Below are 15,462 nucleotides of genomic sequence, written 5' to 3'. Positions count from 1 at the left end.
TGCGTGTCTCAACAACATGTAGATGCTGTCACCTGCAGTTGATTGGTCTTCTCTTGCCCCTTGCTGCCTCACAAGGTCCTCCAATGGCTGCAAATCAGACCAACAGCATCTCCTCTCTCTCTCTTGCAGGCTGAATCCACTAAAAATGTCTCTCTCCAACCTCTAAAGACGTTTTTCAGTCTTGTATAGGCATTTTTGACAAGTGGCAGCTTTCCTAAACGGGTTTTCGAGTATTTTTCATAATTAAATATTATTTTTCAGTTTTTAAAATACTAAAAATTAATCTAATAATTATTTTGGTGCCCTGAAAAATAATTTGACTAGCCAATAATTAAATTGGCTAGGCAACTTCCATTCCTGAGTGTCTCTGTGCCATCTTTGACCATCAGATTGGTGTTAGGTACCATTAAACACCACTTCCCTAGTGTCACCAACCGACACTTTATAGCCAAATGAATGACCTAGGCCAACAACTGGCACCAGATACTACCAAGTACATATGCGGCATAACTTATAGTAACTTTTGCCTTTGACATCCCGTGATTTTTTCGGGTCCCAGGCTCATAAATTTACTCTAACCCCAGTTACACCTCACATGTCTAACATTTACTTAACCATGTGATTAAATATTAATCCACATGTTAAGTGAGGATTCAAAAATACATGAGAATTTCAGAAATACATGTTCTCATGACATTCAGTATCCTAGGCCATAGATGGCAATGCATTAGTGATGCACGAGCCACCTTTGCAATATGCTTATTTTTTCACTCGGCAACTCCATTTTGCTGCGGAGTATATCGACATGTATACTACCTCTGCATATCATTTTTCTATAAGAAATTAGAAAACACATTGGAGAGACTTGGTATGCAAGGAACTTATTGGGCTGGTTTACAGTCTGGTTTGCAGCAATTACATGGTAATGTTTTTGGTGGTGCACAACCAGGAATGCAACATGGCATGAATGGAAATATTGGCATGCAGCCAAGGTTGCAACCAGACTTGTATGGTCATATGGGAGGCCTTGCAGGATGGTATGAAATGCAAAGTTTGGGCGGCTGATCCTAGTAACCCAAGCATGGGTGTGACTGATGCAAATGTAGGAGTGGTACCTCTTGTGTCTTCATACTTGTAGCCACTAGTTTATGACAATCTGCTGCCTAAGAAAAAGGCTAAAGTTTACAATGTTAAAGGTAAAGTTTCTCTTTGTTATCTAGTGAGATTTAATACCATTGGATGTGAAGTGAATGGAAGAGGGTGACTTAGCAGATTCACCTCAGTTGTTGCAGCTTTACCTTGAGGTATTTCAGTTGGAGCCAACCTTGGTTGTAGCTTCATGAGGCTCAGCAAAGCACAGATTTGGAGCATTGCTTGCTCAAGAAGGGGTAAGAACTTTCACTACTTTTGGTCAAATACAGTTAGATATCTAGTGGTCATTTGGTGTACTTTATGTATACCTGAGGTATTGTATGCTTATAGTATATCTGCTTTGGGACATACTATGATCAGTGTTCTAGACACACTGTCTGTTGTTATGCAGTTGTGCATGGATGCTTACCATGGCATTGAGTTCTACATCATAGAAGATTCTAATGGATTCAGTTGTGCATGGATGCTTACCATGGCATTGAGTTCTACATCATAGAAGGTTCTAATGGATTCAGCCAATGCTTCTTTGCTCACCAGTTTGTTGGTTGTGACATATTTGCATTTGTTCAGTTTAGTAATAGAACTCAAGTGCCCTTTAAGTGCATACCTGTGAGTGGGGCATGTGACCTGATGCTTATGCTTGTATTAGTGAAGGGCATGCCCAACTTGAGCCAAAAAATCCGAGAAATTCTTATTGATGTTAAAAAGTACTTAATTTTTAGTAGAGTAGTGTCTATGCTACGATGTATGTTTTGATATATTCTGGCTGCAAACCTAGAAAATTTTTGGTTTGAGCTAGTACTACCTATGAAGCTGGAATAGGTGCCAGTTACAATGATCAATATGTAAATAGTTGGCTTCATTCAACTTGAAACTCAATCTGAGATCACTTTGTTGCTTTACTTTTCATTCTCTGTTACTATTCTTGTAGAAATTTATGAACATAGATTAAAACTCTACTATTGACTTCAAATTCTATTTTGGCATACAAATGTAGAGATGTTGAAAGTTTCAATGAATGCCAATCCCATAAAATAGTATGGAACAGTATGATACTTAAACTGTGTGTGTTTTCTGACAGTGTGTAGGTCTTGCTTGTAGGCATGGCTCTTGACCTTGGTGTTTCTACCTGCTCGATCACACATGGCCATGCGTTTGGGATTGGTTGCACTCATTGTGTTTGCATCCATTTCTTTCCTTCCGGACAGGATGTGGAAAGTATGAATGTGAACCACCAAGTATCACTCTTAATTACCTTATGAGCCAACTGAAACAGCTAAAAGCACTCAGCTCAACGTTCTGTCCTCCTGCAGGATCAACTGGGAAGGATGCTGTTCTTTTCAGGGCTTCTTTTCCTTACTGTCTCTCTTGGTACCGATGGGGTTCCTCCTCTTGTCCAAACGAGGACTCCACCCCCATCGATGGATGGTCTTCCTGGTTTACGTGCAAGTATGGGAGGTTATTCATATATCATGTGGAAGCTTGGCCCCTTTCAACTTACACGGAAAGGGTTAGCATTGGGTGTTACAGCTGCATCTTTGTCCTTCATTGTAGGTTAGATGTTCCTCAGTTTATTGTAGCTTATTGTGTAAGACAATTCTCTTCAAGTTGTCTTTAACAGTTCAAACAATGTTTCTTTTCTGAACAGGTTCTTCAGAGTGCAAGTTTGTGCCTTGCAACAACAATGCCTGAACATCTAGCTGCTGGTCTACGCTGGTATTTGGCCCCATTGACGTACCTTAAAGCTCCTGTGGATGAGCTGGTCCTTACATTGCTACTTTCTCTTCGATTCATTGGTCTTGTGTTTGATGAGGTATGTGTACTGTTTTGTGCAAATCCAAGTCAATGTGTTTGATTATGTATATGTACTGTTCTGTGCAAATCTAAGTCAGTTGCTCAGCTTGATGTGTTTGTAGAATCATCAAACAGTTTGAATTTTGACATGCTTTTGAATAAACCACCTTTCTAGGTTCGCAACATAGCGCTCGGAATAGTTGCTCGTGGAGTGCAGTGGAAACAACTGTCGCTTCTAGAAGCTACTGATGGTATATTCTACTTTAGCCCTATTCATATTTCCTTATATTGGGTGATTACAAGGAAGGTTCCATACTAGAGAATCAGAGATGTTTGGTGTCTTCAATTTAAGTTACAGAATTTGATGTTAAGTCTGCTTAATGCATTGAAATATATTGCAGCATATAATGTGAGCCAAAAAGAAATCTGTTTGTGTAAGTTAATCTTTCTTGGTAGAAAAGGTTATATGATAACCTTGGGGTAAATGTCTACACAAGGGTTAGAGACAAGATTCTATTCAATATTGCGAGAGTTGTTTAATATTTCTAGTTGAAGTGATTTTGCCCTGCTAAGACTCCACACCTTTTTACTGAGGTGCAGTTTTCCTTATGTTTCTTGGGCGTGTTTTCAAAAACCTTTTCAACCATGCAGAGCAAATAGCACAGGTTTGGGAACTTCGGGGATTGTGGTTTGATTTGAATGCTCTTTTATATTTCAAAATTCATGTTTGCACTGTTTTTTGGCAGGCTATGATTGTTCGCGGTTATAGAGGGGATCCTACAGCTCATAAAATATACTTTCTAAGTACATTCTCACTTAAACTGCAGGATTATGTTGCCATTCTGATTCTGTTCTTACTCGTTTGTTTAGGCATATACTCAGATGCTCTCTTGTATTGACAGCTTGTCATTCAGAATTTTGTATTTTCTGCCAACAAAGGTTATTTGTCTAAATCAACCAGCCTTTTTGCTTGTGTATTTACTATTATGCTTGTTGGTTTGTTGTACAATAATATGTGTTAAAATATTGAGTTGATCAAGGAACCTGGGAGAGTTGAGCAACACCATTGTGCCTATCCTGAAGGTCAAGGACCCCATGGAGTTGGGGAACTACAAGACTATTATGATTGGACATGTTTGTGCCAAGCGTTAGCTTTGAGGCACGCATTTTTTCAGTGAGGATTCTCTACCGGCCTCTTCATCTTGCCAAGCATCATTCAGGAGGGTAGACTACATGGAATACTCCCACAGCTTTTGATACGAGAGCCAAACCTTTTAGGAGGTTACAAGACTTGGGAGTCACCAATGATCTTAAGAGGGGTCGCATCTATCTATGAGGAATTAATAGGCAAGGTTGAGGCTCTAGATGGCTATTTAGAGGCGATTGCGAGTAGTAGTGGAGTGAAGTAGGGCTCTCCACTTCCACCCACACTTTCTAGATTAGAATTGACAAAGTGGAGTACATTGGCCATAAGGGAGGGACCAGTGCACCCTTGCATGGTACCTTCATCTCGATCATCCTATATGCAAATTCTATTATTCTTATGCTACATTCACTTGAGAGCATATGACATCACCTTGATGCAATGTAGGAGTTTTGTGTAGACTACAATGACTCTAGGGAAGACCAAGGTAATGGTTTTTAATACATCCTTGGCTTGGATCACAAGGCTTGGATTACAATTCCAATGTGTAAGGGAGATTGGAGATTCTGACCTCTTATTCTTAGCAGTCATATTTGTCATGTACTGTCACCTCCTGCTTGTGAGCCTCAGTTTGAGTCAGACAGGGACATCAGGAGCTTTGACATGTCTATCATGAGTTTTGACAGAGGTGGCAGCTTATTCTAGAGCATGAATTTCTTCTCTCTTTCTATTTAGATGCATTCACATTGTGCATCAATGTGAGTCTGCTCCAGATAGTTGTGATTTGCCACAACAGTTGCCACGTCAGCATCTTCGTCCCCTGTGCGGATTGGTTAGTCAATTTTGACCAGGCTAACTGCATTATTTTATTATGCAGCGTAGATGTTGGCCAGTTTTAGCCACTTTTGCCTATTTATACGAGTGGCCAATGTGGAGCAGATTCATTCTTCTTTCTGATAGGTACATGCACATTTAGATTGTTGCGTTCTTCATCTTTGGCAAGGTCTGTTGGTTGCACACTTTGTCATCGCCGCGTCGTCACCATGTCCATCACCGGCACAAGTATTGTCATCATTATTCAGCCTGATCCGATGTCCTCAGTGATGCCTTGGGCTGCATGCATGGATTCATCAATCGTCATTGTATTTAGCTTCTTTGTTCAATGCAGATCATTTTTCTCGTCTTGCTTTCTCTTCTCCATGTTCTTGATTCTCTTCCGTTGCACACTTTCATATGGTATCTTCGCTTACGTGAGGACATGTAGTTTTGAGCCAAAGAGGATACCACACTATTGTTGACAATTGAAAATTCAGCCTGTTATTTGCTGTAGAAAATACAAATTTTTTGCGTCTTACAGGTGTCTGACAACAAAGGCGGAGCATCCATAATCCCTTCTCGTAGGTGTTGCTGATTTTTCCTCTATTTGGACTCTCCTATAGCAAAATGTAGCAGCTTTTGTGTTTTTGCAGGTTGTACAAAGATGTCTTATCACCGGTCCCAAGGCTTTGATGATTCAGATGATGAGTCTATTCATATAGAGTAGCCATCTCCTCTCCCCCTCTCTTCATGTCTCCCATAGGGCATGTCCTTTTGGCCCTAGGATACCTATGATGGCACTGTCAATGCATGTGCCTATTTTCCTTCTCTCCTTAAAGAAGATTGTTTGGATAGATCAAATCATTCACTCTGGTCTCGTAAGGTGGAATGTATTCTTCACACCTTCAATTTTTGGGAGTTTGTTACCCACCCTATTCCTCATCCTATGGAGTATCCCCATGTGGGATCAATGATGGATCGTGCGGTCCTATGGGATCGAACTCAATTCTAGAGCTGGATCTTTTCTCTTCATGAGCTTACATGATTTTGTCTTAGTGCATATGTGTAGGGTGCGAGAGGTAGAAGAAGTGTAAACAAAGCTTGCTTCTTTGTACCATTAGAAGATATTTATCCATTGGATTACTTTAGAGAAGAAATTGCGGATGCTTGTTGTTGATGACTCTCCTTCCATGAAGGATCGTATCAACAGGTTGGAGGACATGAGTGATGAGCTTTCCTCCGTTGGCATGATGATATCTTTAGAGGATATGGCCTTGATTCTTTTGACTTAGTGGCCATCTCCATAGTATGATGTTTTCTACATTAGCTCTCTTACATCCAGGACTCTAGAGACAATTCTATTGGAGGAGCTTGCCTCGCTTGTCTTGGAGCATGATGAGTTTCTCATAGAGGTAGACAGTGGCTCCAACTTCACAAAAACGTTTACTGCATGTATGGGAGGGGAGAAGAAGGAGAAAAAAGGCCAAGTCCAAGAAGGAGAAACATGAGCATTATTTAGGCTTTGACATAGATTTAGGGAAGCATTGTGGGAAGGTGACACATCTCGGGGAGAAATGTTGGAAGAAGTATCCTCACCCTCATTTGGGAGTGAAGGATGGAACTATATCATCTAAGCCTTTCTCTACCTCTACACCAATTATTACCCATAAGTATGTATTCCTTCATATCCATGTGTTGAAGAAGCTTTCTTCATTGGATGCTTCGTCTTTTGAGAGACCTTGGCTTATTGACAGTGGTGCTTGGAATTATATGGCTTCACAACAAGAATTGCTACATGATCTTCATCCATCTGAGGGTATTGCCATTGTTGGTGACATATGTTTGGTGCCTATTTTAGTAGTGTTGGCACTTTGCCGTTATTATCAGACCATTCCTTGAGTTCCATTTTGGAAGTCCTACATGTCACAGACTCTGGCTTTCCACTCCTCTCAGGTTATGGCTCTACTAAACTTGGTACTTGGGTTGTCTTCATTGAGTGGGTTGTGTTTTTGAGGATTCTTCTTTCGGAGTCATTTTAGTGACAAGTTGGTAAGAGCACATGCTCTGTAAGCTCCATTTCCCTTCTCTTACGCAGGGTTCTTCGAGGTAGCTGTCTATTGTTGCACCCATTTCGACTTGTGCACCATCTATTCCATCGGTTTCTTCCCATCTCCCACTTTCTCCTCTGGTGGTTTCCTCGTATCTCCCCATCTCTTTTAGAGGGAGGTGATATCAGTGATGTTGTGGATTCCTTGGCCCCTAGTGTTTTGAAGAGGGATTCCTAGGATCATGAGGAGCTTCTTTATTAGTGGTCTATATTGATAGACTTCATTGGCATTGGCACTCTTCTTGGCACCCTCGAATTTGCATCTTCTTCAGTTTTTTGCCACATCTAGGATTTGAGAGGAGACGTAGCAATCATGTTTGTCATGTGCTATTATCTCTTGTTTGTGAGCCTCCATCCAAGTCAAAGGGGACATTAGGAGCTCCAACATCTCTATCATGAGTTTTGATAGAGAAGGCACTTATTCTAAAGCATGCATTTCTTCTTTCAGTTGATCTAGGTGCATTCACACTTTGCATCAAGGCTAGTTTGCTCTATGAATGGTTGCGATTTGTGGTTACGTTAGCATTTTTGCCTCCTTTGTGGATTGGTTAGTGAGTTTTGACCAGACACTTTTGGATATTTATAATAGTGGCCAATGTGTGGCAGATCCATTTTTCTTTTTGGCAAGTACGTGCAATTTGAGATTGTTGCATTTTTCTTCGTCTCTAGTAAGGACTGTTAGATGCACACTCTGTCTCCATCATTATTATAGGTGCATTCATCATTATTCAGCATGATCCGATGCTCTCATTGATACCTTGGGTTGCATGCAAGGATTGATCAATCTTTATTATGTTCAACTTTCTTCTTTATTTAATGCAGATCATTATTTTCTTTTTGCTTTCTCTTTTCCTCTCCTTTTCTCTTCTGTTTGTGATTCTCTTTTGTTGCGTACTCTCATCCTTGTATCGTGATCTCTAAGGGTCACTTCTATTGGGCAACTATTTTTGGCCCAATAGTTTCCATGAGGAGAGGGTATGCAACCTTGAGTACCTTGGGATTTAAAAAGTAAAAAGAGAAGAGGAATTATTTTACTATTCTTTTCTCCACTTTTCATTATTTTAAGGAGAGGCCCCTTACTTTTTAAATCCCATGGTTGGTTTTCAATGCAAAATGATTAGTAGACATGGAGTATTTCATTTTTTAATATAAAAGAATTTTTTTGAGTCTCAAGTTTTTTGGGGATTTTTTTATATTTTAGATTTTAGTTAAGAAATAAAATTGTCAGTGCCAGTCGGAAGATAGCAAAGTGGTGGTTTGATCCATATGTGGTAAGGTTTGTTTTTTATAATGCTACCTATGCAGGTCTCCAATTATGAGATACGAACGTCATAAAAGTGCGCTTTTATGAGTAAGTCAGATTTTATTATTTTATGATAAAATTTGGTTGAAAATGGTTGGAAATGATTGCATTTGGTTGCCAAGCTTTGATTTATTAGTAATGTTAAATAAATCAAGAAAAATCAGTCATCTGATGATTTGTTTGTAAATACGCAAAATCCACAACATTGCGGTTTAAGGAAAATTATGCGATTTTGGGGTTTTGTTGTGCATATATTTATTTTTTAGGAATATATTAAGGTAAAATTGAATTTTCTAAAATCCAAAAACCCTTGGATATCCCTTTGCTTTTCCTTTTTCTCCAATTTCACCACTCTCATAGCTCTTATGTAACCTCTTCTTTGTGTCTATCCAGCCTACCTTGACACATTGGACTATATATTTTCCTTCACCTCTCTTACAATTAGTCAATAATATCTAGTACTAGTATATGTAGTCTATCTATTGTCTGTATACTCTACCTTCGCGCCCAATTAGTCTATTTCTATTGGCATCTATGTGTGCCTATCCATCTTACGTTCACACATTAAGTCACCTACTGTTCTTTGATATATTTGTGTGTCTATCCATCTCCATAAACATCAAACCCCTTATTTCTATTGACATCTCTATATGTCTATATGTATCTTTTTAATCTACCTTCATAGACTCAAGTATCTTGATACCATTAACATCTCTATGAGTGTATTTGTACCTCTTCAATCTACCTCCATAGATATCAAATCCCCTATTTTTATTAACATCTCTGTGTGTCTATCTGTGTCTCGTTGGCCTATCTATTTACGCTCAATTACTCTATTTCTATTAATATCTATGTGTATCTATATATATGTGTGTATCTATGCCTCTTCGATCTATCTTCATGGACTTACGTGCACCATTTTTATTATCTTTGTCCATTTGTACCTCTCTAGTTTACTTTCATGATATCAAACACTATTTTTATTAACATCTTTGTGTGTTTATCTAGACTATCTTGACACACTCAATATATAGACAAGTAAATTGTGTAATCAATTCGTATATCTTCAACTCGACCTCAAAATCAATTAGTAAAATGAATATAGCCAAGTTGCACATTGATATAGAGCTTGGATATGTTTTTTAATTTAATAGGATGCAAGATACTAGTAATAATGGTCAAGTTTTTCAAAGCTGTAAATAGATGGGATTGAAACATGTGGACTTGTGGGTTGATGGGAGAATCTATCGAGTTAATTTCTTAATCAACAAACCTTAGGTTTTCTATAGAATCAAAAACATGGTTAAATATGTGAGGATGAAGTATAAATTATTTGGTTACACATGCCCTTAATGACCAGGCATTAAAGGTGTTTACAACTTGATAAGGAGTTTTAAAAAACTATTATGATATCATCATTCTATATCAACTTTAAAATTAACAGCTAATAGGACAAGTGAAGCAATTGAATGAAATAATAACTCGAGAAAAAATCAAACTATCATAATGTATGATACTATCCATACTATCGACATTGTGTAAGAGAAGACAACATTGTGATTGAATGACCTAAAGAATATCAATAGCAAGTTAATATAGAATTATAAATAAAAGAGAAAAATAAAAGCAACGTATCAAGACTTGTAAAATAGCTCAGAATGAGAACTTATACGAGAGTGAGCTTAGATAATCTATTTGTAGATTGTTGAAGGCAAGTACGTTTGAAGATGCTTTGAGAAATCCAAAGTTCAAGTTTGTGAAGGAGAACGTGATTGAATCCATATTAAAAGATGCCTTAAATGAGTTTTTTGTTGTGGATGCACAATCTATTTGCATCAGGATTGATACTAGCACAAGGACTTGAAAATATTCAAGGATATTAAGATTGAGTTTGGTTGGGTGTTATTACAATTTATCATAGAATTGGATGAAAGTGAGGTTGTAAAAGAAGTAAAGCTCAAAAGAGTTGGTGTCACTTTGACTAATAGAGCCTTACAATTGGACAAAACCAACCCAAGGAATTTTAGTGTATAATTGGAGTGTTATGTATGATGGCTTGCTACTTTTGAAGTTCCTAATGAAAAAACTGAAGTACTAGGACTCTTCTTTACACATACAAGCGGCCTCAACTCTTCTTTACCATTCTCTTCTCCATCGAACATAGCTTCCTTAGGCAGCCTTGATAGAGATCCTTCTTAGCATCCCCATGAGCAATTCAAAGTGGAGGCCAAGTATAATGGCTGTGAGAGAAATTAGGAAGTACTTACACTCTTTTGATTTGATCATTTCAAAGGTTAGCTTCTTGAGACTTGTTTGTGAGATTATGTAAGACCTCTATCAAATAGAAAGTAGGAGGTGGTTTTTTCCACAAGGTTAGGATATACTCGATCACTTCACAAAATAATGTCTTTACACTCTATAGGGGGTTGCATAGGCTTTTTTGATAGATTTAATGAGTAATGCTCGGTATTTGAAATACATATAAAGTGTATTACTCTTAACTCTTGAGGACTTTTAACTTGTAAGGAATCAAGTAGTGGAGGATGCATTCGTTCCAATGGAATGAGTGATGTTTGCAATGTTATCTTTTTGGACAAGTGTTCTCTATGTACATGGGATGCATGAACTTTGACTCGAAGTTGTTGTATCAACTTCAAAGTATGATCAAAGTTTTTGCTTCTATACTTCACTCTCAAAATTAATGTGTTTGTATTGTATTTTTTGCTACCAAATTATAATATTTGTTATGATTATCGATTTCAACATGAAAAACATGTGGATAGTTACCATATCTTGTTACACGCTTTACTCTTGATACCATTTAGAGACTACATAATATACAAATTTCTAAGAAGGTTAATTCCTTGATTATCAATGTATGTATAATCTTGAATGTGATAATTTTATAAATACCTAATCATATCCAAATGTAAGAGACTTAATATGTGCATCTATTAGGTAGCCAAGAGTATTCAAGAAAACTTTAAAGCAAAATAAAAAAGCCAAGGAGGCCCTAGTTCGAAGTTTGGTATGTGGGATCATTTTCCTACCAAGAAAATTGCCCTAGATGCTACACTTTAGACTAGGGTCTTCTTAGCACTTCTTTTGCTTAAGTTTTTTTAATGTGATCTTGACCACCTAATAATTATATCTTTTTAAGTTTTGTTGCGTTCTAATAGAGATAATGGTTTTATCATGATATGATGAACCATGCATCTGATACTATATTTTATTGATTTAGGGTTTTAAAAGGTTAAAAGTATTCATCGAGCTTTCCATCTCTTTTTCTCCATCATGTAAAACCATGTGGAATCTTTGCTTAAATCCACCTAACTTTTTTCTTCTTTTCCACAATTATGTGGAAGCTTTGTCAAATTTACCTCAAACGATGCCCCCCAAGAGATATTGTGAGAGAAATGAGATTATTTGAGAAAACAATTCTTTAGAACTCTAGGAAGACACCCCAACAAAGAATGTAGAAGATGTCATCAAGGATGTAGACCATACCAAGTTGTGATAATTAGGTTTGAGTTGTTTATTTTATATTTTCTTATTTTTATGGATAAAAGAGTCACTTTAGTTGAGCTTATTTATTTATTGAAAAAAAATTGTATTCCTTGATTTGGTATGTCAGTTTTATGATTTTGATTGTGAATTAATAAGAAGGTATTCATCATGTTCCATGAGCTCAAAGGGTATTGTACTTGGTACACTACTTGTAGGTATAGTGTATCCTTTGTGCCATGGAGCCACGAGGGACAACGACCTATTTATCACTTTTTGTTGGTTCCACCCACGTTGCATACCCATCAACCGGTCCAAAGGCATCCAAGACATCAGATCCATCAATGGAGGATGAGTGAGTAGTGAAGATGTTCACAAAGTCTTCCATGATATAGAGATTGAGATCTAGCAGCAAAGATGCTCACAAAGTCTTCCATGACTTAGAGATTGAGATCTATCACTGAGAGAACATGCTCTAGGTTAAAGACCTTTAACAATACCTCAAAGATCTCATCACACTAGTTAGCAAATTGCTTGTCATGGATCCAATCGTCGAAGTGTATGTGATTATCAATTATAATAGGCAGGAGGGATGTGTTGGATGTGAAGAGATCACTAGAGAGTTTGTGAAATGAACAATGAAACAAAAAGTAAACTAGTTCTACCTTTAATTTCCTAACTTTTAAACTATTAAGGGATTGTTCACATACAATATTAACTTATGTTTTGCACTAATACAAATGTGACACGTACCTACTTTATCAACTAAAATCTAGAGGAAGCCCATTAGCCAATCCCAAAGCACACAAGACATGTTAGATCAATCAATGGAGCATGAGTGATCAATGAAGGTGCTCGCTCACAAAGTCTTGCATGACTTGGAGATCAAGATCTACTACTGAGAGAATATGGTCTAGGTTAAAGGCCTTTGAGAATATCTTAGGGATCTCATGGCACTACCTAGCAAAGTTCATTTCATGGATCTAGTTGTCAAAGTGTGTGTGAGCATCCATTGTAGTAGGTAGGAGGGATGTGTTGGATGTGAAGAGATGAAGATAGAGTTTGTAAAATAAAACAATGAAGTAAAAGTAAATCAGTTCTTTCTTTAAAACCCTAACTTTTAAACCATTAAGGAGTTGTTCACACATGATATTAACTTAAGGTATCAAATTCACATCAATGTGACACTTGTCCACTATATTAGCTAATAGTGAAAGGGAGCCCTCTCTCTCTCACACACCCACCCACCAACACATAGGCATAAATGTATATGTGTCATATTTAAGGAAAAAAAACATAAGTAGTCTATCAACTTTTGGAGGGAAGGTGCCCCCCCCCCCCCCCAAAAAAAAAAAAACCTACAATACTTAGTAATACAACTTGTGGAGTAGAGATAATCTAGGAGAATTCACAATTTCTAAGATATGTGGAGCACTTTCCATGGGTAATTATACTAGTGGAAAGTGCTCCATGGATATAATTACTCGTGAAAAGTGCTCCCACCATCTAGTTTAAAATAGAAGTTAGTAAGTGCATTCTTCATTAATATCACGATTTCTTGATGCATTATACTCAAGGGCCAATCATCTTCCATTTGTAACACTTGGGGCTCGTGGCCTTCCAAAATGAAAGTAGCATATCAAGTTGTATTGCCATGTGTGTCTTGGTGAAGACACAATGATTCACCTTAAGCATCCTCCATTAGCAATACTTGAATACCAAGCATAAAGTTTGTAACGTGATAAAGTACTTATATTTGGAAAGGAAAGTTAGCCAAGCAACAAAAAAATGTGAATATATTTAGTTTAAAGAGTAGAAGAAAGTCATGTCCCTTGTTGTGACTTAGCACTCTATTATGTCAGGGTTGTGAGTGATTTTTGATAGCTAAGTTTTACATAGAATTTTTGTTAAACAATCCTCTAACACAGTTTTTACTACATGGGCATAAAAATTGCAATTAGTATAAATCAACCGAGGTGCACATTTTTAAAGTCGGTGCATACTTTCATGGAGTTTAATTTGTCTACTGAGATTTTAGCACTGCACATGTGCAAAATCTCACCACTACACAATGGCCATATCACGCTATTCAGATCCAATACATATATACGCTCAAGAACCTCATATTCTTGACTAGCCTTGTGTAGTATGTACTTGGAATTGTAGAAAAAAAAAAGGTCCTTTACAAGCTACTTGGATGTATGCCCCTCAAAAGCAATTAACCAATTTTGATGTGGTAGCACTTAAAAGCGCATATAAAGCTCTCAATAGTTTCACTTCCAATAATCGAAAGGATATAATTCTATAAATACATGAAAAATAGTCAAGTAAACATCATCAATTTTCTCATCCTCAATGTATTAAAAAGTCTTACTATTACAATGTTTCATTGAAGACTTACTATAGGTGTGATATGTAGTTGTTTGTGCACGTAAGGTGAGAATAGATCTTCATTCATGTCAAATCTAAAATTCTACCATCCTAGTGCTCTGATACATCTCAGATTGCCCATGATTTCACCTTAAAAGCTCCCTTCATAGTTGGATGCTGCCAAGAATTTTCGCGTAACAATAAACCCCTAGTAAAACATCAAGTAGGTAGGACTTATTGTGTTTGATTGTTCACATGACTGTTTGTTTTGTTGTTTTTAGTCTATAATTTTTTGTTTGATCATTTCACCTTAAAAGCTCCCTTTATAGTTGGATGTTGCTAATAATTTTCACGTAATCAATAAACCCCTAGCAAAACATTAAGTAGGTAGGATTTATTATGTTTGATTATTCACATGTCTGTTTATTTTGTTGTTTTTAGTCTATAATTTTTTGTTTGATCAGACTATGATTTGTTTTTGTCATTTTCTTGGTTTTTTTGTACTTGAAAACTCAATCACCTTGGTTAAGATTGGTAGTTTCTTGGATAGTTTGGAGTTGAATTTCAAATGAAATTGATGAACAACTTGAATTAGGTATACTTTCTTACCGAGATCTTTGCACATCATAGGGATTAAAGATTCACGGGCACTTCACATTGCAGTTGATGGATACACTACACTCAAGGGTCATCTCTTGATTTTTTCAATTACTTCCATACCACGGGTTGGGTTGATACACTTATTGCACCATCATTGAGCAGTAGCATATAATGATACTTGTTGTAGCTATATGTAATAAATCATAGATGCACACGCATTTGAGAGAGCACCTTCATTATGCATGGAGCATTCTTTGCATGCATGAGAGTTGGGATTTTCACCACCAAATTAGAAACCACGAGATGAGTGGGAAAGGTGGTTGGGTGAGTTTGAGAGTCATGAAGGATGCCTACATCTGTAAGATGGGTTGTTTATCCGGTTATTAACTAAAAGAAAACTTATGAAGTCTTTCAAATAAGTTCTAATAATCAATAATGACGAATACATGACGACAAGATTACAATTGGAAAGCATCCCATACAAACCAGAAGCTCACCTTGAGGTAACGAGAGCCTCCAAGTACTCATCTACATATGCAAGGCATGGCCAGTGATCAGTCCCAATGTGGACAAAGGTTGACCAATCTGACACATCCATTTTCCATTTTCAGAAGAATATGGAACCGAGGAGATAAAAAAATAAGGATAGACAAGCTTCCAAGGTTCTCTCTC

General features: G+C 37.2%; 1 protein-coding gene across 3 annotated transcripts in view; it reads left to right on the top strand.

Moving 5' to 3' along the window:
* Window positions 1-12,448, top strand: part of ABCI12 (cobalt ion transmembrane transporter) — a 77,666-nt gene extending 65,218 nt beyond the window's left edge. The window contains exons 2-9 of one of the 3 annotated variants that reach the window (XM_087676105.1): window positions 2,254-2,370; window positions 2,466-2,702; window positions 2,801-2,965; window positions 3,122-3,197; window positions 3,547-3,611; window positions 3,693-3,750; window positions 8,319-8,364; window positions 12,039-12,054. In XM_087676105.1, the coding sequence (XP_087532231.1) occupies window positions 2,254-2,370; window positions 2,466-2,702; window positions 2,801-2,965; window positions 3,122-3,197; window positions 3,547-3,611; window positions 3,693-3,750; window positions 8,319-8,332 (732 nt within the window). In that variant the 3' untranslated portion in view covers window positions 8,333-8,364; window positions 12,039-12,054. Of the gene's footprint in view, window positions 1-2,253; window positions 2,371-2,465; window positions 2,703-2,800; window positions 2,966-3,121; window positions 3,198-3,546; window positions 3,612-3,692; window positions 3,924-8,318; window positions 8,365-12,038 lie in introns of those variants that run through there. The other 2 variants (XM_087676103.1, XM_087676104.1) reach the window with 2 other exon arrangements.
* Window positions 12,449-15,462: the final 3,014 nt, after the last annotated feature.

Source organism: Lygodium microphyllum, chromosome 4 (assembly GCF_053477565.2).
Source record: "Lygodium microphyllum isolate KBCC chromosome 4, Lygodium_microphyllum_v1.1.10, whole genome shotgun sequence".
Taxonomy (NCBI): Eukaryota; Viridiplantae; Streptophyta; class Polypodiopsida; order Schizaeales; family Lygodiaceae; genus Lygodium; species Lygodium microphyllum.
The sequence above is the reverse complement of the archived record's forward strand: the minus strand, read 5'-3'. Positions and strand labels throughout refer to the sequence as shown.